This window comes from Ptychodera flava, chromosome 13, assembly GCF_041260155.1.
Source record: "Ptychodera flava strain L36383 chromosome 13, AS_Pfla_20210202, whole genome shotgun sequence".
Lineage (NCBI taxonomy): Eukaryota > Metazoa > Hemichordata > Enteropneusta > Ptychoderidae > Ptychodera > Ptychodera flava.
The window spans coordinates 38,846,441-38,869,951 of record NC_091940.1 but is presented as its reverse complement, the minus strand read 5'-3'; the positions used below and the strand labels follow the sequence as shown (position 1 = coordinate 38,869,951).

At 35.8% G+C, this 23,511-nt stretch overlaps 1 protein-coding gene across 2 annotated transcripts in view; it reads right to left on the bottom strand.

Annotated features, from left to right (window-relative positions):
- Positions 1-23,511, bottom strand: part of LOC139148430 (uncharacterized) — a 51,502-nt gene that overhangs the window by 25,717 nt on the left and 2,274 nt on the right. For both annotated transcript variants that reach the window (XM_070719891.1, XM_070719892.1), the window contains exons 3-5: positions 9,979-10,040; positions 8,955-9,193; positions 1,038-1,190 (exon numbers count right to left, since the gene is read on the bottom strand). In XM_070719891.1, coding sequence (XP_070575992.1) covers positions 1,038-1,190; positions 8,955-9,193; positions 9,979-10,040 — 454 coding nt within the window. The remainder of the gene's footprint in view (positions 1-1,037; positions 1,191-8,954; positions 9,194-9,978; positions 10,041-23,511) is intronic.

Here is a 23,511-nt window from a genome sequence, read left to right as displayed (position 1 = left end):
TTGCCTGACCTCTTCAACAGAAACATTGCATTGAGCTATTCACAGTCCCTGACAACACAATAATGATCTTATAGCGAGGGAAGGAAAGTTCTGGAAAGAAATATGTTGGCATGTAGGATGACATTTACCGCCATGGTTTACACAAAATGTCAACAGACAGCAGGCATTAACTACTAAACTTTAATGTACAGTGGAAGTTAATGGACTTTAATTGTGCACAGCAATTTGCCAACAGGTAAATTACAGTAGCTACCCCAATTATTGAAAGTCTTTAAGATGGGCTAGAAAATTACATCCTTTGAAGAGCAGATCAATTCAAAGATTGTTTTTCACCTTTCAGCCACAGTCCTCCCTGCCTATAGGTACTCAGGTCTACTACAAAAGCTGAAAATAGCAGGATACCTGTTTATCTCAAGGGATTGAGTGATGTACCGGTACCTTGATTAACTTAATTTATCTGTAGCTTGCCAACTCAGAAATGCCACTACCAGTATATGTACCGGTAGATGCATGTACTGCAGGTACATGTACATAGACAATATTTATCAAAATCTAACTTTTAATAGCATAAATATCTTTCAAGAATTCAAAATGTACATATCCCCCCAACAGACATATACAGGAATACACTGAATCTGATTCAACTTTCAGATAAACAGATAGATAGACAGAAACCCATTCATAGATACTGCCTGATACATAATGTAAATGTATAGACATGTACACAAACACAGACACACACTGGTGACCACACACACTTGTGACAATACATGCTTCTTACCATACACGCTTGTGACAACACACATTTGTGACAACACACACTTTTGACCAGACACACTTGTGACAACACACACTTGACACCAGGCACATTTTTTGTGACAACACATGCTTGTGACAAGATGCACACTTGTGACAACACACACTTGACACCAGGCACATTTTATGACAACACATGCTTGTGACAAGATACACACTTAAAACCACACACACACTTCTGACTACACACACTTGTGACAATTTCAAGACTGGATATGCACCTTGAGGTAATACTCGGCTTTCTCTGTTCCAGACCCTGACAATGAGGGCTCTGCTGGCTGACAACCAATCCACTGGAATCTACGGATTATTGAATTTATTCCCATCACTGCACCTTCTATTGCCTGCCATGTGCTTTCTTTGTTCAAACAAATCTGCAATAAAACAGAATCCAATTTAAATTCTTCAACTTACATTCAATTTCTGTCAATATACAAAGCTATAACACAAAATGACTACACTGAGTACAAACACATAATTACACTTTTTCAGACTAGAATTATTTGTGTTTTGCAAAATTAATGAAAAATAAATCAACCAAATACACAGGCACCTGGCTACATTTTCAACCTATGGAAGGCTTATAACCTAATCTATGACAGATTTTGAAATCAAAAGGATAGTTTCTTAGCTTATGTGAGGCTTAGCAGCAAAAGGCTACGCCATGAACAGAGAAAACCAAACAAAATACAGTAGTCTGGAAGTTTAGGTTTTATCGAAATGAATTCTTGTGAGAAGCCTGTTTGAAGATTTCTGAACCACTTTTGGCACTGAGTGCATTATAGCTGACCATCTAACCTAGAAACTCATGTTTGAAAAGCCATGGTCATGAATAACTCATCATCTTTTCATTTTTGCATTTCCTGTTGTTGTCAACTCTCAAGGGTTGAGTTAATGTCAAGATACACTCAAAGTTGTCAATTGTGGACAGCTGGGCATTCCATATGATCTCACTTGTATTAGTAAATGGGAAATGTGATATATGAGTAGCAAAATTACATGTTTTTATTATCATTTCATGTTATCAATTATAAATCATGATATCTTGGGCAATATTGTACACAATTGAGCTATGTTACTGAAAATATCAGCACAGGATACTATGAAAGCATTGATTTGCAATAGAATTTACATTGTTGATATTTTCTATTTTCCCTTTCTGTTCTGTTTGTCATTTCAACGGACTTAAAACTTACATATTTGTCAATATAGAAACAACTTTTTTTAATGGTGAATTTTCATGAGATTATATGAACAAACTCATCATCAGTTTGCTTTATGTTGTCATTTTTTGTACTATTTCAGAAGTAATTTACATTGTACATCATGTTGAGGTGTGCTGGGAGAGCAGGCAAAGCCGATACATAAGTGCTGATGTTATTTCTGTTATCTTCAAAAATCCATGATTGACATAGAGGTTATATCTGGCATTAATAAATTTATGCATCTTCATTACGCGAGTTCAAGGTTGATTCATATAAGATACTATGTTTTTGGTATTTTATTTTGTTCCGTTTCTTCATAGTGGAACATGCCAATAATAAGTGTGACTGTATCCCTATGACTTGTTCAATTTCACTGAATATTGAAAGGAAAGATAGTAAAAATCCACGTGAATATTAATGTATTGCACCATAAAGCAATCACGGAATTGTAAATAATATTTTTATTGGTGAAGTGTAAACAATAAACACAGAGCACACTTTCTAAGACCTTAAAATTACGAACTGTGACACCGTAGACAGACCCTATCTTTTGAGGCGAGCGATCGCTCCGCTCGCCTACCGCTCGCGCAATCCAAATTCCGCGAGAGCGATTAGCCGCTCGCGCCACGGCTGGGACCCACGTTTTTGAGACCGAAGGCACACGTTGTATCCAAAATGTAACATACTCTAATCTCCTCCGATCGACGCGCGACGCACAGTGTAGCGAATAAAAATAGGCTTTCAATATTCAGTTCACTTCACTTCAGTATGAATTACGTTCTCGGCAAGCAGATTCTAGCAATGGAATGGATCGATTTAGGTGCAACAATGTGATACAGTATTACAATTTGTACTCATCTAGTGATAGCGTATCGGCGGCGGGCCCAACACTTCAATATAGCACCACTACGGTTCGAATTTACACGTACACAAATGTACAAAGTACAGCCCTTCATTCTCACATTCTCAAACCAACCCTGTTTTCTTGGCTGCCATATTCTTTCGAAGTGTTCAAACCACAAACGGTTATCCTGCCTTGCAAGATATTATAGGAAAAATATGCGTGACAAACGAGGATCATATTGCTTACGCTATCGAGATCGAACAAGGAGAAAATGTCTACGACATGACGACCACAGGCGTACGGAATGTTTCCTAGATCGTCGTCGGATGGGAAGTGACGGACACTGCATGCACCGTGAGGCCGAAGGCCGAACCTCGGTACTGTATAACAATACGGTATTGTTATACAGTACCGAGGTTCGGCCTTCGGCCTCACGGTGCATGCAGTGTCCGTCACTTCCCATCCGACGACGATCTAGGAAACATTCCGTACGCCTGTGATGACGACTGGGACTACACGTCGCAACTCGCGGAAACAAATGCATAATCTCTATTTCAACAGTTTAGCCTGAGCGACTGCTAGGTCTCTTCGTCCTTTGAAAGCTCAAAATAATAAAATTGACACTGAAAAGTTGGACAGATACCCGATACTTCTGAAAAAAGATCGCGAAACAATCATGAGTTCATTCTACCGTAAAACTTTGAAAGACGTAAATTTTTTGCGACATTTTTGCGTACAGCATAGGAGTTCTGTGTGACTGTCGTAAAATGGTACCTCTTGAAACAATTGGCAGCCCTCGGCCCTCTTCGCCTTCGAGTGTACACACCGCGCATCATGTATCACGACGTGGCTGTTATGATAAATTCGTTTTGTTTTGTGAAATGTAAACTTGTGATCACTTCGATATATCGCGGTAACAATCGGCCAAGTTAACTTTGGTTGAAGACCAACGAGCATTCAGGATGTTTCAGCGGGCCGCAAACGTAAACAAATGAAACATAACTTGACTGTGGACTGCTGGTAGCACGATTCGGTGTAAAATCTAGTTCTGTACGCGTACTCGGCGTAGTTCAATCTATGGAGGTAAAAAAATACCTCCATGTTCAAAACCAAACATGTTTGATGACAGCACTGTTGTCTTGGTAGGTTTTTGTCTTAATGCCAATATATCTAATTTTTTATAACTTCATCTATTTGTCCATGAATACAACAGAGGCCATATTTCTGCATATTTATTGTTCAAAAAATGTTGAAAGTTAGCCAATATGCTATGAACATTTGGGTGGGAGAACACTGCTTATCCTGTTCCATCTTATCAAAATACATAACCCATACACAGTACTACAGATTTCCAATAATACATCATGATTTGTACCAACGTGGATTCCCCTGTGAAGTCTACCATGTCTCCCACGTGTAGACAAATTCTTGGACTAGTAAAAATTCTGAGTACTTTTAAAGACATAAAGGAATAAGAAAATTTTGCTTGATTGAGAGAGGAGATAGCATTTTTGTAAATTTTCCACTGATTGTGTCCTCAGCCAAACAGAATAAAGTGATGGAAAGTAGGGAGACTGGTTGCACCTGTTTTATGAAACAAAAGGATATTGATTTTTTTCCAAATAGAAAAGGCGAAAGAAATTTACATGCTAACTTTATGACTCGTTCAGTTGGTCATAACTTGCCTTCCAAAACTGTGATGTTTGTAGTACCTGCAGAATGTGACTTTTATGGTTATTTAACAGTTTCTTTGAAATTTATACTACAATATTTCAATGTACTTTTAATAAATATAATTCATTATCTTGAGTCTGCATATTATTGCTTTTATGCAGAATTGAAAAAGTTATAAGAAAATTAACGTCATTGGTACAATCAAACGGGATCGTGGGTAATTTATTGTACTGTGCCGTATTTTCTCCCTTCTCTATTATATAACAATAAGAAAGACAGCTAGTGCATATTGTTTTCATAATAAATTTTATTCATGCACTCTCCATACTGTTTTCAGGGGACCTGTTCAGTCACTCTTCTAATTTCAGCAGTGCCATAATCAAATCACAAGAGATGACACAATTTTTTTTTTTACTCGCCTGACTATTTTCAGGGGAGCTACTAAGTCACTCGCCTACCACTCGCCTGAATAGCTTCAGGAGAGTGAATTTTAGCTCTCCTGCCATTTTCAAAAAATAAGCCCTGCGTAGAGAAACATGATTTGAATTTTTAGCTGTATAATTTAATTTATTTTTGTTTGGGTAGAATGTGCTTCAGGGACAGATATTTGGACTCTAATAGGTTTACAATACCGGTACTTCTCTGGTCTACAATTTGTGTGGGTTTATTTTGAAACTTTTGGAGGAAGTAAACTTTTCACCATCTTATTTTTGTGAACATCGAAAAGTGAATTTTTTCCCTATAGAGTTAACACAGGTATGGCGGCAATTTAAATTTCATATATCAGTAAATTTAAATTTGTTTTCCAAGTGTCAAAATTTGAACACTGTCAGAACAGTTACCCCCTCCCCACCCCTGATTGTGTACTTTTCATTTTGAAAGAGAGTGGTTGGAAGTTTCCATGAGGAAAGTTTGGGCAAAAGTTTAAGTCTTTTAGTTGTAAGATGTGTACAACCTTAAGCTTTGATCTCAAAGTAACAATGAAACAAATTTTTCAGTGTGTTAGAACATTGTGTATCAGCAGCAAGACAAAAATGCTTATTCTGAGGTGACAAACTGATAAGGTTAGGATAGTATGGACTGATGGTCAAACATTGATTACGCTTAGTTCAACTAACATGTGTTCAATTCCTTGAACTCTGACAAGAATATACAAAATGGTGCTCTTTGTGGACAAAAACATATAACATATTTTCACGAACTATTAAAATGCTTCTGAAATGTTTCACACCAATTGCAATCTTTACCCTTTTTTGTTTGTTTGAAAAATATTTTAAGAAGAACTTTCACTGATTAATGTTAACTTAGAAGTTCATTTTCAATATTTTAATACATTTGCCAGACAATGATAAACAGTTTTCCTCCTTTGATGAGGACAGCAGCTGTAACTTTTGCTAATTGTCTTCAGACTTTTAGATGTGTATCTCAACCAACAACCACAATTTATTTTACTCTACAATGTATAATGAAACACCGGGCGATCAGTGGCTGAAAATAACAACCATTATTTTTATTACATTGAATGTTCTTGTTGGCAATTACTTTACTTTTGACCGACATTAATTTTGACATTATATCAACATGATTTGTTTGCTTACACTAATTCATTCAAAGTATAAGCTGTTTACAACGTTTTAGAGAGCAGAACTACAAGATTAGACTAGTGCTTCCTCTACATACCTGGTATACTTTACAATACCAATACAATATCAAATGTTTTAGATTCTGTTCCTTAAAGTACATAATGGACTTGAGTAAGTGTAAAAATGTTCTTTTAAAAATGGAAAGCTGAAAACTGAATGCAAGTATTTAAGACTTGCTGATTAAGGTATTTTTTCCATCAGCCAATGAATGGTGGCCTCCATATCCACCCACTCATTGAGTCTCTACAGTGAAATTCTCCAAAGCACCATCAGATGTTTCATTATGAATTTTTCCCAATAAGATGGTTTGAAATCAAATGCAACTTATGTGAAAATGCCTACCAAAGTTTTACTTCAGAAATTTTTTCAATTATTGGCAACAAACACACAGTGTATATTTTTACAACTGAACAATGTTTGAGTTGCAACTCAAATATGGCCGCCCATACAGTATATATGTTAAAGCACTTGAATTTGATCGACCAAATCCACCACTTGATCACCAAGGATTGACAAAGCAACATTTTCAAAGACAATACGGCTTAATAAGAGGAATCCAAAACATTTCCAAAAAGAGTGGATGGTATTTTCTTGATAAGTAAAATGCAAAAATATACAGCTAATGTAATGGGAGTCTAATCAATGGACAGTGTGATCCTGGATGAAAGGGAGGGGATCACAGCAAATATTCCGTATCTTGTGTGTTGTCTTGCCTGAGTGAAATTTCCGCATCCCAATGGTGGAGAAGTTGAATGAATGCAAATGTTAGAGTCAGTGGTTTTGACCTTGACCCTCCTAAATTTCATCAATGTCACAGAAATTTCTCATCTTACTAATTTCAAAAAAGAGCTTGATCTTCACCATGGAGACAAAGTGATATTCTATGAGCTAAATACAGACACTGACTGTGTTTACTATCTGTTTCAGTAATTGATTCACTGCGGAACCTGTGGGAATTTGCTGTCAACTTGAGAAGTGAATTTCTTTAGGGGTATCAGTGGGCGTAGGGAAGCAATCACCATCACAGTCTAACAGTAATGAGTTTTTGTCAGAGTTTAGATTCTGTATGGTTCATATGACATGAAATGAATCGCAAACCAGACCAGACCTGTAGCACCAGAAATGTTCATCATCATTATATTGGGTGCATTCAATTGTTACACAGCAGTTTGTTTCTTAACTGTAATTTTTTGAATGACAGTGCTTCTGATGAGCTGAATGTCTGTCCATTTCAAGAAACTGCTCCATTGCCATAGAAACTTCACGGTTTTGGATTACATTGTTAGACATAAACGTCATAGATATTTCACTTTCAGTTGATTTCTAACATTAGAAAGCTATTAGCAAACTGAAAGGCAGACTGTATCATAAATATTTTAACATCAAACAATTTTTATTTCATCAAGGTATGTTTCTTCATGGTAAAGTGGTGCCATAAAAACCTAAACCATCTGCACTGAGGCTCTCCACAAGCATGCCTAATTTTTGTGTTGAAATTATCTTTGATATAAATAATGTCAATTTGAAGTTTTTGGTAATTTTTTAAAGTTCCTGGTTGTCTGGGTAACTACTTTCTCTCATACTTATGGTATGTAGATGTGATGGTGTTAAGATCCAGTGTTTTCATCTGCAAGACATGGTTACTACATAATGTGTATCCTCGCCTCCAAGGTGATGTAACTGAACATTGTGAACAACAGGAAGAAAAAGTATTCATATTATGAAATTTAAAAAGATTGCATTTTTGGTCAGAACTTTGAAGTTTTGTCACATATTGAATACGACAATTTCTCTCACATTGAAGAGAATGCAGAAGATGAACAATGAAATCGATGTGCAATCTGTAAGTTCAAGAATGGGGAATGTATCAAAAAAAAAACGGTTTTTCACTTCAGGCTGAGAATCTAAATAGTGTAGGCACACTTTTACTGATTGCTGATGTGGGTAAAAGAGAAGATGATTGTAAGAAATGCACAGAAAAGGTGCATCCCTGAGGAGAAAAAAACAGAGATTTCAGCAAAATGGACGTACACCATCCAAGTAAGGGAGAAGGTTAGCCAGCAGCTATGAAAATTAGAATAGATGTGTGTTTTCAAGAGAGCTCAGGATATAAATAGAAAAGTGAGCTCAAACTTAGATCTACAAAAAACCTACGAATCAAGCATACTCTCATGGATTTCAGTGACACTTATATGGTACAACTTGTATATAAGCAAAAGGCATGCTGGTTTCTTTGGTACAGATATTAAATTTGAAATAAGTATTACCAATTTGAATTGCTGAGCCAGAATTTGCCTTTAAGTTTTAATTTCAGCTGCATTTCCATTCAGAAGTTGAGGTCTGAGATGCAGATCCCACCATAGGGAACTCGCACATTGACAGTTTCTATAGGAATAAGTTTGATGAGGCATCACCATTCTCGTCAATTCTCCAATGTGTTTGTACAGATAGGCAGCAAAGGAGAGTTTAATCAAGTTGGTGATATGAGTTTTAAATTTTTTTATTTTTCTTATGCCATCATTCAACAGGTGATGAGATTGGCACTACCAAACAAAGCAATGTGGGTAAAGCACCTTGCCCTAAGGCATAACATCACCCTGGAGTCTAAAACTTGCCATCCTCCAAAATTAGTCCACTACTATAGCCTAGCACAATAGTGAGTCTGTAACATATTCACTGCTCAACAATGCCTTCAAAGTGACAGTCTAATACAACCTGACTCACAAAAAGGTGAATATAGAGTGTAGAGAACTATCTACATCATTCACTTACCTTAGCAAGATCTTGGAAGAAAGCTTCAATCTGTGTGATTTTGAAATGTTCAATGATCGGACTAAGTCTTGCCACACAAGCATTCCTGATAGCTGACCAAATGTCTGTCAATCCACAGACCATGATGTCTTTTATCAAATCAAAACTTTCACTTATCCTGGCTGAGTCATGGGCGTTCACTTTCAACCATTCCATAACATGAACGAATGTCTGGTTCCGTACAACTGGGAAAGAACTCGCTGCAATGATAAATACGCAACATATTATAATAACTCACTAAACTTTAATATTTGCTGCTTTTCAAGTGTATTCACACCTCTTCCACTGATTACAGCAGCTATTCCATGTATACTAGCACACTGCCTGTGAAACACACTGAATCATACCATGCAAGTATATTGAAATACAGTGATCTGATTGGTTGAGACATGAAAATAATCGAACGGTTGGAATAGGCAGGAGCTCTAAAGATGGAGAAAACTTCTGCTTTTGATGTTTCATGACAGAATTTCAATATCCTGTTATGATATAATAGTAATACACCACCTCAGCATGGGGTATACTACTAAATTTTGACCAGTTCATGACATATATGCACTCGCTTTCACCTGTGCATATACATTATGTATGTTGTGAACTGGTCAAAATCTTGAGGTATACCATCATTGGGTGTGGATTTTGCTCAACTATACAGCTGCTTTATGTCAGTTAATTTGCAGTTTATCTATGCATGTTTTTAAAGTTGACAGTAGTTAAAAAATAAACAGTTTCCTTTTACAGAAAGCAGAAAATTTAAACATTCACTAAAGATCTGAACACGTAGAGTTTAACATCCATCTTGAATCTTCATAATCTGATAGAATTGGTCATTCAGTCTATTTTCTATCGTCTTTGTCTTGATTTTAAAGTTTTAATGAACCAAAATTGAAAAGATCTAATGGAATGGAATTTTTGTAAATCTGTAATAATTGTTCATACTTGTAAATAATGTACATATTTGAAACAAAAATGTATATTGCATTACCTTTCACAATGGTGTGTTTAAGACTTTCCAACAATTGAGGATTGACTGGTTGACAGAAATACCTACAGGAATGGAAAAAATAATGCTGAAGTTGATTACATGCACCATCTTTGACTTAAATCAACAAAATAATCTCCTTTCATGGAAATTTATAGTAACTAGGAAACTTCATATGTATTAGTATTTATTTCTTGGTGATAAGTAATTCAAAGCGATAGTTGTCATAGCAACGTATAACTCATGTCTGAATTAATTATTCCATATTTCAAGGACACTAAAAGGCACATCATTTTTTTCCTTGATGCAAACTTTCGTGTGTTCTGTGATGTAGACTTGAATACGTCTAAAGGTTTGGAAGCTAAGAGGGTACAGTCCTGTATGGTTTGTGGGAAATTGATAAGAACTGCTTTCTTTGAAGAGTAACATAATCTAAGACTGCACTGATACTATGAGGTTTTTGTCAATGGCTGGCGGACATTACTACCTTTGATTACATATGTATCCCAACATACACTGTACTGAATATCATTGAGATGAAAAGGGTTAATCTTGTGCAAAAGAATGTATGAAAGTTGTGAGGGTGGGTGTACCGTACGTCACTGATAAGAAATCTGTTGTGACTCCAAGAACAGACTGTCTGTACTGTCTGATCAGATGCTTCATTTTCCATCATTCATATTTAACCCTTTCACCACCATGGTTTGTCCCAAATCCATTGTTTTCTATGGTAAAGTTGGACCTGTACACAGGGAACTGGGGGTGAAAGGGTTAAATTCATAAATCTCTGAACTGTCCACCTTCCCCATCAAAGAGATAAACCCAGAAACTTCAAACCAATGTCAAAAAGGTACAAAGAATCACAAAGTAGCAAAAATATTCTTTTAACTTTGGAAAATATCAAGACCTCAACTTCAAGCAAAAACGTATCGTGTTACTACAAGGTAAAATCTAGTGAAATCCATAGATTGAAATGAATCTTTTGAAAATGCTCATGATAATTATCTGAAAGGATGAGACTGTGTTGTATTGACAAGACTGTGAAGATTTCACACACTAAGATGGGTGAGCTGACCTGAAATGAACTCACAATGACACCCACTAAGATGGGTGAGCTGACCTGACATGAACTCACAATGACACCCACTAAGATGGGTGAGTTGACCTGAAATGAACTCACAATGACACCCACTAAGATGGGTGAGCTGACCTGAAATGAACTCACAATGACACCCACTAAGATGGGTGAGCTGACCTGAAATGAACTCACAATGACACCCACTAAGATGGGTGAGCTGACCTGAAATGAACTCACAATGACACCCACTAAGATGGGTGAGCTGACCTGAAATGAACTCACAATGACACCCACTAAGATGGGTGAGCTGACCTGAAATGAACTCACAATGACACCCACTAAGATGGGTGAGCTGACCTGAAATGAACTCACAATGACACCCACTAAGATGGGTGAGCTGACCTGAAATGAACTCACAATGACACCCACTAAGATGGGTGAGCTGACCTGAAATGAACTCACAATGACACCCACTAAGATGGGTGAGCTGACCTGAAATGAACTCACAATGACACCCACTAAGATGGGTGAGCTGACCTGAAATGAACTCACAATGACACCCACTAAGATGGGTGAGCTGACCTGAAATGAACTCACAATGACACCCACTAAGATGGGTGAGCTGACCTGAAATGAACTCACAATGACACCCACTAAGATGGGTGAGCTGACCTGAAATGAACTCACAATGACCTGCTCAATCATCTCAATGCTATCTCTCTCTGATTGAACTTGATTAAATTTCCATGATGCAGGGATATAATTTTATTTCAATGCAATTTTTCATTATTTCTTATATCCGATATCCTGTTGAAAATGTGATGAGTTTGTTTTATGAATTCTTTATCAAGATGGTGAAATATTATGAAATACAACCAAGAAATGCTTTCAGTTTTCTCGTTATATATTATTAATTCTACGCCAATAAAATACACCTGCTTGAATAAAGATAAGGTTATGATTCTATGACAAAGTTACAATTTTCAATAAGTTACCTAGTTAGAACATCTTTTCAAAAATATCATGTAGGTTCAAAACTTTAATTTCGTTGATCCTCTTCTTTACTGTGTGAGTCAAAAGAGTGAAGTTCTAAAATCTACCCGGGGAATAGGCAAACATATTAAATATACAATCAGGACAGGCACATTGGTGTGTATACATATAAAATGCAATACTTCCAAAACTACTGCTATTGTCTTACATGATAAAACAACTGAAGTAACACTATTTATGTCAAATACACTTCAATTTTAATTCTCACAGTGCAAATGGCAAATAAACCGTAGACAGCAGTAATGTTGTCCACTTTACATCAGCTTTTCTTCTTGCTTTGAGTAGAGTGTTGTAGGGACTAACTTTGTATAGGTGAGCTACAACTGTTCCAGTCTTTTTACCCTATGTAGACTCTTTCTTATTCTTTACTTTAGACAAATCTTAATATATAAATAAACTTATTAATAAAAGAAGGTGATTCTTGTCAAAGATGATCCCATCATGTTCAATGAAGTTCAAGTATATTCACACTGTGATGTATCCACTGTAAAGAACAGTAGCTCTGAAAATAGTCACATGCTGTAAGTCATATCAAACTGATCCTTCTATTTCATATCTGAACCTAGATAAATGTTATAATGGCTATCTTTTTACAGGATTGCTTCTTTCCATAGATTATATCCTGTAAAGATGGAAATAACTGCCATGATTGACGGTATTAGAGTTACATAAGTACAGGCTGTTATTATGGCTATTTAGATACAGGAAACATCGTGGTATTAAATTTTGTCCCTCAAAAGTTTTCCTGCATTAGCCAAAACAATTTCCTGTACGTAAAGTCTTGAAAGCATTAGATACTTTGCTTGCACAGCAGTTCTTCCATTAGCCTAATATCTGATTTCTTAAATGTGGACACCTCCATACTCCCACACAAGGTCAATGAAAGTTAGACACAAGCAAATCTGATGCAATGTATCATTTGCATGCTGAATACACTGAACAAGAAAAAAGGTATAGTTTGTAGCATTTTTCCCTGGATTTGAAAAAGCTTGTAGATTTTCACATAGCTTTAAAAACTTGAATGAATGGCTAACTCTCTAATTATAACCACAAAGCTTGACAAAATGTATACATAAACTCTCTTTAGCCAGGGTTTTCTTCCAAAGCAAGTCAATTAATGGAAGGCTCTCTGTCTGGATATAGCAATGCAATCAAAGGCTTTATTCACAGCCACACATGGAGGATTCACACTCTATTATGATCAATAAAGCAATTACTTGACAACTAAATCAATTTGCATTGCCCCTACACATATGAATAGTGACTAAAATTCTACACGGCACTAATACCAAATCCATTTCTCTTTCCATAGATAAATTAAAGTTTCAATTTCTTAACCAACTTTTTTTGGCTTCATATACCGGTACTTTACCTAAAGTTTAGGCCATGTACATTGTGCATCTGCTTTTCAATCTGTTTTTCTGAATAGAGCTAAGTTGCACAGACACATTAAAATATATGGCGCTATATCAGCATTTAGTGTACAGAGTGATAATATTGAACATGAAAAGGTAAAATTTCATCATAAATATCTTGGAGAGCAACTGTAGTCTAAATTTGATGGTAATTACAATTCTAGTAGAAATTGAATCATTCATTTTTATTACTGTCTAATAAGTGTGTTGAGATTTTTTTCAATTTTTACAGCAAAATCTTGGACACATAACTGTATGTATCAACTGCACACAATATTCACATGCTTTAGCAAACAACTTCAGAAATTAAAGGTATACTGTCACCTGTTCCAATTTTGCCACAGTTACCATGGAAAGAGAAAATCTCATTAATCACAGATTTTAAGCGGGTGGCTGCTTTTGAAAAACAGCGCCCTCACATGGGTATTTCGAACATCAAGGAATTCGCCTTTGACCATATATGGGCATATTTAGATTACAGGTGACTGTATACCTTTAACAGCTGTCACGGTTGCAATGTGAAGGGGGAAGGGGAGTTTGCCCAAATTAGAATCATCACATATAATTAAAGGGGTGCATGTTAAAGGTAAAATTCACCATGTTTTAGTTGCATTGTTGTATAGTTGTTGTTCCAAACATGAAGGAATAGACTATAATGTCTGTTTTTTCAGTTTTTCAAATGTTATGATTGTTTTGTTTACTGACAAGCTCAACAATTCACTACCACTGCAAAACTAAAACTGAACACTACGTACAAAATATTGTAATGAGATGCAGAACAAATCAAAAAGGAAAAAATATTGTCTTATTACATGTCTGTATGCCATTCTCAAGGTACAACAAACACAGAGGTAAAAAGCACTTTAGTTTCGCAAAACGCATCTCATGAACTCATACGGAGAAAGAAAAACACTTGATTAATTTATCCCTGTAATACATCTGCTTGAAGTATCCCAATATGTAACAGAATATATGTACAAAGCTGGGTACATACTCAATACATAAATACTTGATACATGTATGTAAAATGCTAAATCTATGTACTACTGGTATTCCACATTGAAAGGCAGTCAAGCTTTCAGGAAATGCAGTACAAAGAACAGCATGAAGTGCTGAGTGTATGATGGAATTCTCAATAAGGATGATGGGTATAGGAAACTATAGAGATGAAATTTCTCATCACCATATCATTGTATTGATGAAATTCTTTTCACTCTGACATCCCATTTATTCTTGTCAACAGGTCTCCAACAAATGGATAAGACAAATTTTTCCGGGGGTGAGCGAATACATTTACATTTTAGTGGTTGAAGGACCTGTAATTTAGGTTAATTTGGTGATTTTCCTACCCACTTTGGAAATCCTGTACAGTCTACATACGGCATACCACAACTTATGTAAATAATATAATATGGTACACCAAAAATAATGTTAATCAGCCTATCTGACTCTCAGACTGAGAATGTGAAATTTACTGACTCACACAAAATAATCCATGGTCAATGACCTCGACTAATGAATTTATTCACAAGTCATGGATTAAAGTAATATATATTCTTAACAAAAGGTAAATGTACAAAAATTTGGGTAAGTCATACTTATTCACAAAATTCTAAATCACTACTATTCAACTGAGAAATTAGACAGCTCTTAAATGAAATTTTGATCTGTGAAGTCAGTTTTCTACTGACGGACTCCATCCCATAATACTCTTTTTTAATGCTATCAACTAGCATGGCAGGAATCAAAATTCTTGTGTCAACTTTAATATCAGAAATAAATCAATATTTCAAATTGAAAACAACACAGGGAAAATATTGATGTTTTGAACAGTACAGGGAATATCCTAGTTATAGGAAAGTTTTCAATTTGGCAAATAGTATAAAGATATCACAAGGACATTACAATTTTAACATAAATATATATACAGAGATATTTATAAGAAGAAAGTTGACTTTTCAAGATTCATCTCTCAAACCTATTATTAGCATTGTGAGATATTCATAACTCTCTCAAATGTAGAAGAACAATTTGAAAACATTACATAAATGCTTAGGTTCAATATTTTATTGTGAAGTGCTGAATATAGTTTTCAAAGTGCCTTGTCATTCTGAACATACTACCGGTATTCAAATTTTACCTTCAATCACCCTAGAATAAGCAGAGTTCTCAACAGCTTGGTAATGGTAGAGTCTGAGGGGTGGCCAATTTACATTATACCTACATTGTATCTTCCTATGTAATGCAAATGAATTCTTTTGTGTAGTTGTTTGCATATGAATAAGATTTGTCCAAAAACACAGGGGTGGCCAGCCAACCCCTCCAAATCCCTGGTGGAGGACCCTGAATTTGGAATATCTATTTCATTGCCTTCAAACACTACAGGACGATTGAACTTTCACTTTGCACAGAATCAAATTTTGAAGATGACAACAGATGGGGTAGTCAGCTACAAAACAAAACAGTTACGTTTGGACTTCCTTCCACCCCTATTGCCCTTTATATATGTCCACCCAACTTGTTGGAGATCATCGGAACATACCAAAATCTGTTGAGGAAAGGGTAAAGTGAATTCTGACTGAAAAATCCACATCCATCCACACTGTTAGAAAGAAACAGCCAATGTTTACACTACAGGACTGAATGGTTACTGCAGCTCATTTAGATTGATGATATTGATTTTCCTGATACATTACACTGTTTACACTGATTTCATGGACAAAAGAATTCATTTTCATATCAACGAGAAAGGATTGATCTTTTTACATGTTATGGGCAATCCTCTCACTTATCAGGCTTTTGTACTATTGTATGACTGCCATACAGCCCTCTTGTTGATCTGATACCATGTCAGTATCCACTTGTCCATGCAAACTACCCACATATCATAGATGTTTTCTGTTAATTCCAATCCAGACAAAATTTCTCAACAGATCATAATAGAAGATTATATCACAAATGTTCTGATGATAGTATGGCAGATGTAATGACCATTATTTGAATTGATCACAATGCACTGTTGTATGGGATAGGTGAGAAATGGGAACTGCGCATTATCAAACATGAAGAAATATACAGATTATGTATGTATGAATGAAATAATGTGCTTTCACAATTTAAAAATAAAATTGGAAATCTAGAAACACATATGTGGTAGCTTTACATATTTACTGGATGATACTTGAAGTCTTCTATGGCAATATTGATGCACAATTTGCATAAATTTCAGTTGATGATACACATACTTAAAAAAAAATATATTCCCTGCTGAATTGTGAACATTTAAGCCATCTTTGTAGCACATACCATCAGTTACCTTATCATTAACTGATGATATTCATGGGCTGGACCTTGTGTGTAGTTAGCCATTTGTATATACACAGTCTGGTTGCTAGGTGATGTGTAGGGTCTTGATCATGACAGCAGCAAGTCAGCCATGCAGCTTACACGGTTAGCTGTCTATGATATCTGTCAGCGTTCATTTCATGTGTATTTCAGATCTTTATCTGGCTAGGGAAGCTATTTTCCTAAACCTCCATTAACTGTAACTTCTATGTATTTACCATTATTACTTTTGTTCCATTTATAAAACACATTTTGCTTTTTCTTCTCACAAAATCATTTCTAAATCCCCTTGTGTTCAGCTTGCCACACAGTCTTTTGGCTTGTTGATGGCTGAATTTAGTCTGGAATAGAATTCATTTTTCAGCAATACCATACACAATACAGTCTCCTAGAATGGCTGTTACTTTGTATTTTAAGGTAGAATTGCCTCAGGGACAGATATCAGGACTCTATAGAATTTTCATGATATTTTTCTGGTCTAGGGCTTGTGGGCTCTCATTTTAAAGCATTTAGAGTGAGAACAATTTTCATTATCTTAGTTTTTGGAAAATCAAAAATTTTGTTATCCCCATAGAGTTGGCAAAAGAATAGCAGCCATTTTGAATTTTAAATATTGGTAAATGTTTGGTAATTTGTTTCTCAAGTACCAAACTTTACAAGGTGACCCCTGATATTTACTTTTTATTTTGAAAGAGAATGATTGAAAGTTCCATTGAGGAAAGATTAGGAAAAAGTTGAAGTCTTTCACTTTCAAGGAGCATACTACCTTAACAAACTGTAGGGGAAAACGATGGGAAATAGAGCTGTTCACAATTGGCGTCATTGTTCTCTCATTAATATTCAAAAATAAATATTTGTCCGCATTTTTAGATTACGTTTTTGAAAATTACACATGCAAGAATGACAAAAATACACTTAGCGAATGATAGTGTAACAATGAATACTAAAAAACATATTCACGACTCAGAGTACAGGCTGCAAAAACAGCCATGTACATGTATGCAATATTGATAAAATTTGTCCGCATTTCAAGCAGCCGTGTCCGATGTCGCGCGCGTACAGCTATATTTAGTAACAAACCTACAACTGTGAACAGTGCTATTGGATTAGTTTTACAGAGCACAAATAGTAAAGATATCATCAAAAATGAAGACAGCCATTGTCCCTTTTCAATGTTGATAGGTATAGAACAAAGCTGAAAATTAATTCTTACGTAGATGTAAGCCTTCTCCAACATGTAAAATTTATTTTTTATGCATCTTTCATCCTTAGTCTAGGATCATCCTGGCATTTCCTAAAACACTGGAGAGTTCAGTGACTTTTCATTCACCGTTGGTGTCTGATCAGCTAAAGGGAAAGCAGGAAGTTCCATCATTAATATGCAAAAACAAACAAAATTGTACAAAAATTTTGGTGGAACTTCTGGAAATAAATCTTAAAGAATTTTTGAAAATTGTTCTTTGATAAACCTATGTCCAAGATGAAACTATGAAACTATATGACTACAAGCTGCAATACTGAAGAAAGGTGAGCAAAGACAAAACTTGTCATCAGTGGCAAATATCGCCTGTGTGTATTGCTATCTGTAGCAACAAAACTACAATAGGGCTGTTTGCTATGATGTCATCGTATATGCAAAAATAAAAATTTGTCTGGAAATTTAGATTACATTAGTGAAAATTATACATAATTGAACGACAAAAATACAACTTAATCCTATAGGCGACTGCTTGTGTTACAATGAACACTAAAGGACATATTCATGGTTCAGACTACAAGCTGCAACAACAGCTATGCATTCAACACTGACAAAATTTGTCCAAATGTCAAGCACCAATGTCCGATGTCATGCCCATGCAGCTACATTTAGTTACAAACCTTTAACCCCGAACACTGAACAGTTCTGTTGCAATTTGCACTATTATTTCAATGAGTTATAAGGATCTCATTAAATACAAATATATTCCGCAATTTTAAAAATTGTGTTGGGTCATTTACCGGTATTTGGTTGCCAAGTGCAAGCCCATTATTAGCTATAATTACATGATTTGTTCATATTTTAAATAGTAGCCTGAGTATTCATAGATCAAGATCACAATGCCCTCAATGGAAATGTCAGGTCAATACAGTTGAAAATATCTCTATTGTAGAATTTACAAAGAAACATTGGTGCAAGTGAATTCAACCTCAAAAGTAAACACTGTGCTGGGTTGGCACAATGCACTATGTAAGTGAATTCATACTTTGAAACAACGAAACCCATCATGAATAATTATCGTTTTGATCATCTGTCTGTGTTTTCTATTTCAATATTTGATAAACTAATATCTAATTCCATTAGCTTCTATTAATTGCAGTGCATGCTGTTTCTCTAAAATGAAAAATTTGTCCCTCAAGCTAAGAAATCCTTTAATTTTTTATTTCATCAAATTGTCTCTGATCCTTGTTAGAAAATTTAATTAAGGAAAACTAATTAACCTATGAGAGTGTTTGTCATGAATGGCACCAAACATTTCAAAACTGGGTTGAGATCTTTACAATCCATGAATTTTTCATTATACTGGCTCCTTACTAGAACATTTCATTTATGGTTTAACCTGTTCATCCCTATTCCCTGTAAACAGGTTCAAAATCACCATTGGCAACGGTAGGTTTGGCCCAAACTATGGTGATAATAGGGTTAAAGAAGAATTATGCTGATTAAAAAAGAAAAAACACCAGGATCCTAAGAGCTGCTTTGTTGTAATTAGATCATGTGGTCTTTCTGTATATCAGTGATACAGTCACCTGTCTTGACAATTAGACAGAAGATATGGAAATAACCATAAATTCAAAAAAATCTTCATCAATTCTGCTTCAGTTTACCTCACAATGTATCCCTCGTTACTATTATTGTTATTATTGTTGTTGTTGTTGTAGTAAAACCACATCAAATTGTATATCATTTGAGTTTGTGGCATAAAAACTTATATGTTTCTTCTGTGACATTTAAAAGACTTAATATCAAGAATATCTCTGTGAAATATTTAATCTCTGTGCCTTTATCAGGACACTGCAGGGAAGCTGCCCATCAGAAAGGAATTGCAATTCAATTTAGACAATAAATCTGTTGTAACAAATACTTCCTCATCAAATGCTCAATCTTGTGTTCTATTTGTTCACACCATTGAACAAAGACTTGAAATCAACACACAGTCAGAAGTAAAGACAATCACTCCACATCATCCATGATTCCAGCAATACAACAGACCAGCCTCTGAGTATGGCTACACAATCCATGATTCCAGCAATACAACAGACCAGCCTCTGAGTATGGCTACACAATCCATGATTCCATCAATACAACAGACCAGCCTCTGAGTATGGCTACACAATCCATGATTCCAGCAATACAACAGACCAGCCTCTGAGTATGGCTACACAATCCATGATTCCATCAATACAACAGACCAGCCTCTGAGTATGGCTACACAATCCATGATTCCAGCAATACAACAGACCAGCCTCTGAGTATGGCTAAACAATCCATGATTCTATCAATACAACAGACCAGCCTCTGAGTATGGCTACACAATCCATGATTCCAGCAATACAACAGACCAGCCTCTGAGCATGGCAACACAATCCATGATTCCATCAATACAACAGACCTGTCTCTGAGCATGGCTACACAATCCATGATTCCATCAATACAACAGACCATCTCTGAGCATGGCTACACAATCCATGATTCCAGCAATACAACAGACCAGCCTCTGAGTATGGCTACACAATCCATGATTCTATCATACAACAGACCAGCCTCTGAGCATGGCTACACAATCCATGATTCCATCAATACAACAGACCAGCCTCTAAGTATGGCTACACAATCCATGATTCCATCAATACAACAGACCAGCCTCTGAGCATGGCTACACAATCCATGATTCTATCAATACAACAGACCAGTCTCTGAGCATGGCTACACAATCCATGATTCCAGCAATACAACAGACCAGCCTCTGAGTATGGCTACACAATCCATGATTCTATCAATACAAAGACCAGTCTCTGAGTATGGCTACACAATCCATGATTCCAGCAATACAACAGACCAGCCTCTGAGTATGGCTACACAATCCATGATTCCATCAATACAACAGACCTGTCTCTGAGCATGGCTACACAATCCATGATTCCAGCCATACAAAAGACCAGTCTCTGAGCATGGCTACACAATCCATGATTCCAGCAATACAACAGACCAGTCTCTGAGTATGGCTACACAATCCATGATTCCAGCAATACAACAGACCAGCCTCTGAGTATGGCTAAACAATCCATGATTCCAGCAATACAACAGACCAGCCTCTGAGTATGGCTACACAATCCATGATTCCATCAATACAACAGACCTGTCTCTGAGCATGGCTACACAATCCATGATTCCATCAATACAACAGACCAGTCTCTGAGCATGGCTACACAAATCCATGATTCCAGCAATACAACAGACCAGCCTCTGAGTATGGCTACACAATCCATGATTCCAGCAATACAACAGACCAGCCTCTGAGCATGGCTACACAATCCATGATTCCAGCAATACAAAAGACCAGCCTCTGAGCATGGCTACACAATCCATGATTCCAGCAATACAACAGACCAGCCTCTGAGCATGGCTACACAATCCATGATTCCAGCAATATAATAGACAAGCCCCTAAGCATCGCTACACCATCCATAATCTGATATCGTGTCATATACATGACTGATCTCTTCACATTTGTGATCACCTCTTACATGTGATCCATATCCTAATTAAACTAATTACAGCTTTTACTGATCATTTATCAATACTTTCATTTTCCATCATTCTACAACAATGACAAAACATGACATTCTTCTTAATAGGGTTTACTTAGTGATTAAATGTCCATTAGTAGAGAATTACACACAATGTTTTTATCACACTTCATAACTTAATCATTGCTTGACCTTGAACTCCAGTAACTTCATAACATGTGCAGACCTAGAAATATGGGTAATTTAACAATGGAATAGTTGTCATGGTGACAATGTTTAGACATAAAGCAAAAACCCAACTGTGATTGGGTTAAGTTAAATTGCTCAACGATACACTACTGTACTGCCTACATTACAGACTGGTTCAGACAAAACTGAATAGATTGCTCAATATCAAAGAATGAAATGGTGATAATAAACAGCTCTTCATTGAAAAATGAAGTGGTGATTTAATGCAACTGTCAATACTTTCTATGACAGAATACGAGGGAAGATACATATAAACCATAACAGGAAAAAAATTAATATTAATATGAAGTTTAGCCCGTGTAAATATAATTCAACTGAGATGAGATAGTGAACATAGTCATTCATAAAACATCAATAGGTAAGGTGACTGTGCAATTTAATGGATCATTTAAGATTTTCATAAGAAGAGAACACCAGTCTTCAGAGATGCAGTAGAATCATCAAAAGTATTTCTGATAACCTGTGAAAGCCATCAATTGGTCAGAATAATATCAGGCGGCTTACACAAAATACTGTTTCGTTTATTTTTAATTGATGTAGGATCATATGTTCTCACAGTCATACTGCAAAATGTGAAGAATGTCAAACACTTCAGCCATCTTTTATTTTCCCTGTATGCATTGCAACTTCCTGCTAACTTCTGCTCACTATGCAGAAAGGGTGTGTACAGTTTTTAAACAATTTTGGAACAGAACATCATTCAATGCCAATATTGTCAGCAAAAGTATTTTTGGGCAAACTTTTTACATACAGCAGATTTTTCATATCTGTATATATTTCAACACATTTCTCTTATCGACTTCTGCAGAATTATGTCTATTTGTCTGAGTCCTTGATTTCAGGTTACCTATGTTTCCATAATACCAGCCTGTAAGGTGGGTACGCAGTTCATGAGTGAAACTGAGATGTGAGATAAACCAGGAGAGTTTTCTTGCTGTGCAGATCAGATGAGTATTATAACTGATAGGTACCGGTACATGGGATGAATTGAAACAGAAAAAACTTCTTTTGAATTACTCAACACCTATCTCTTACTGTCACTTGCGGAAATCTTGGCAGAATAACCAGTACCAGTAATATTTTCTGAGCTTTTCTGTAAAAACATGACCAACGATAATATCACAACATCAGAGCAGGCTACTTTTTTTACTGTACATTCTTGGACAATATTTCCACTTCTATTTGTTTCCTTTTGTATGTATGTTGGTTAGTTTTTTATAGCCTTTTAGCCTGTATTTGAATGGAAAACTTTAGACTACAGCTTGCAAAAAATAAGGTTCAAGAGAGGTGGGCAGGCAAAAGCCTTCATATTAAGTTTTAATTAATGGTATTTGATCAAATGCTTTGGTGAAAATTGGAACCAAGAAATACAGTTAAAAATCTTTTGTTTTTCTTTTCTTTTTAGAGTTTTATTTTTTCGAAATTCTTATATATTTATTTTCATGTTGCTCAAGCTTTCACCTGATTTCTTCACCTAAACTCCAGTCCTTGTCATGCCAACAGCTACAGGCCCTTAACATCCACAAGGATGGTTCTAGAAATTCAATCACTTCAAAATTGACCAAAAATAAAAATACACACAGACTAGCACAGATTTCTTTGGCTGCC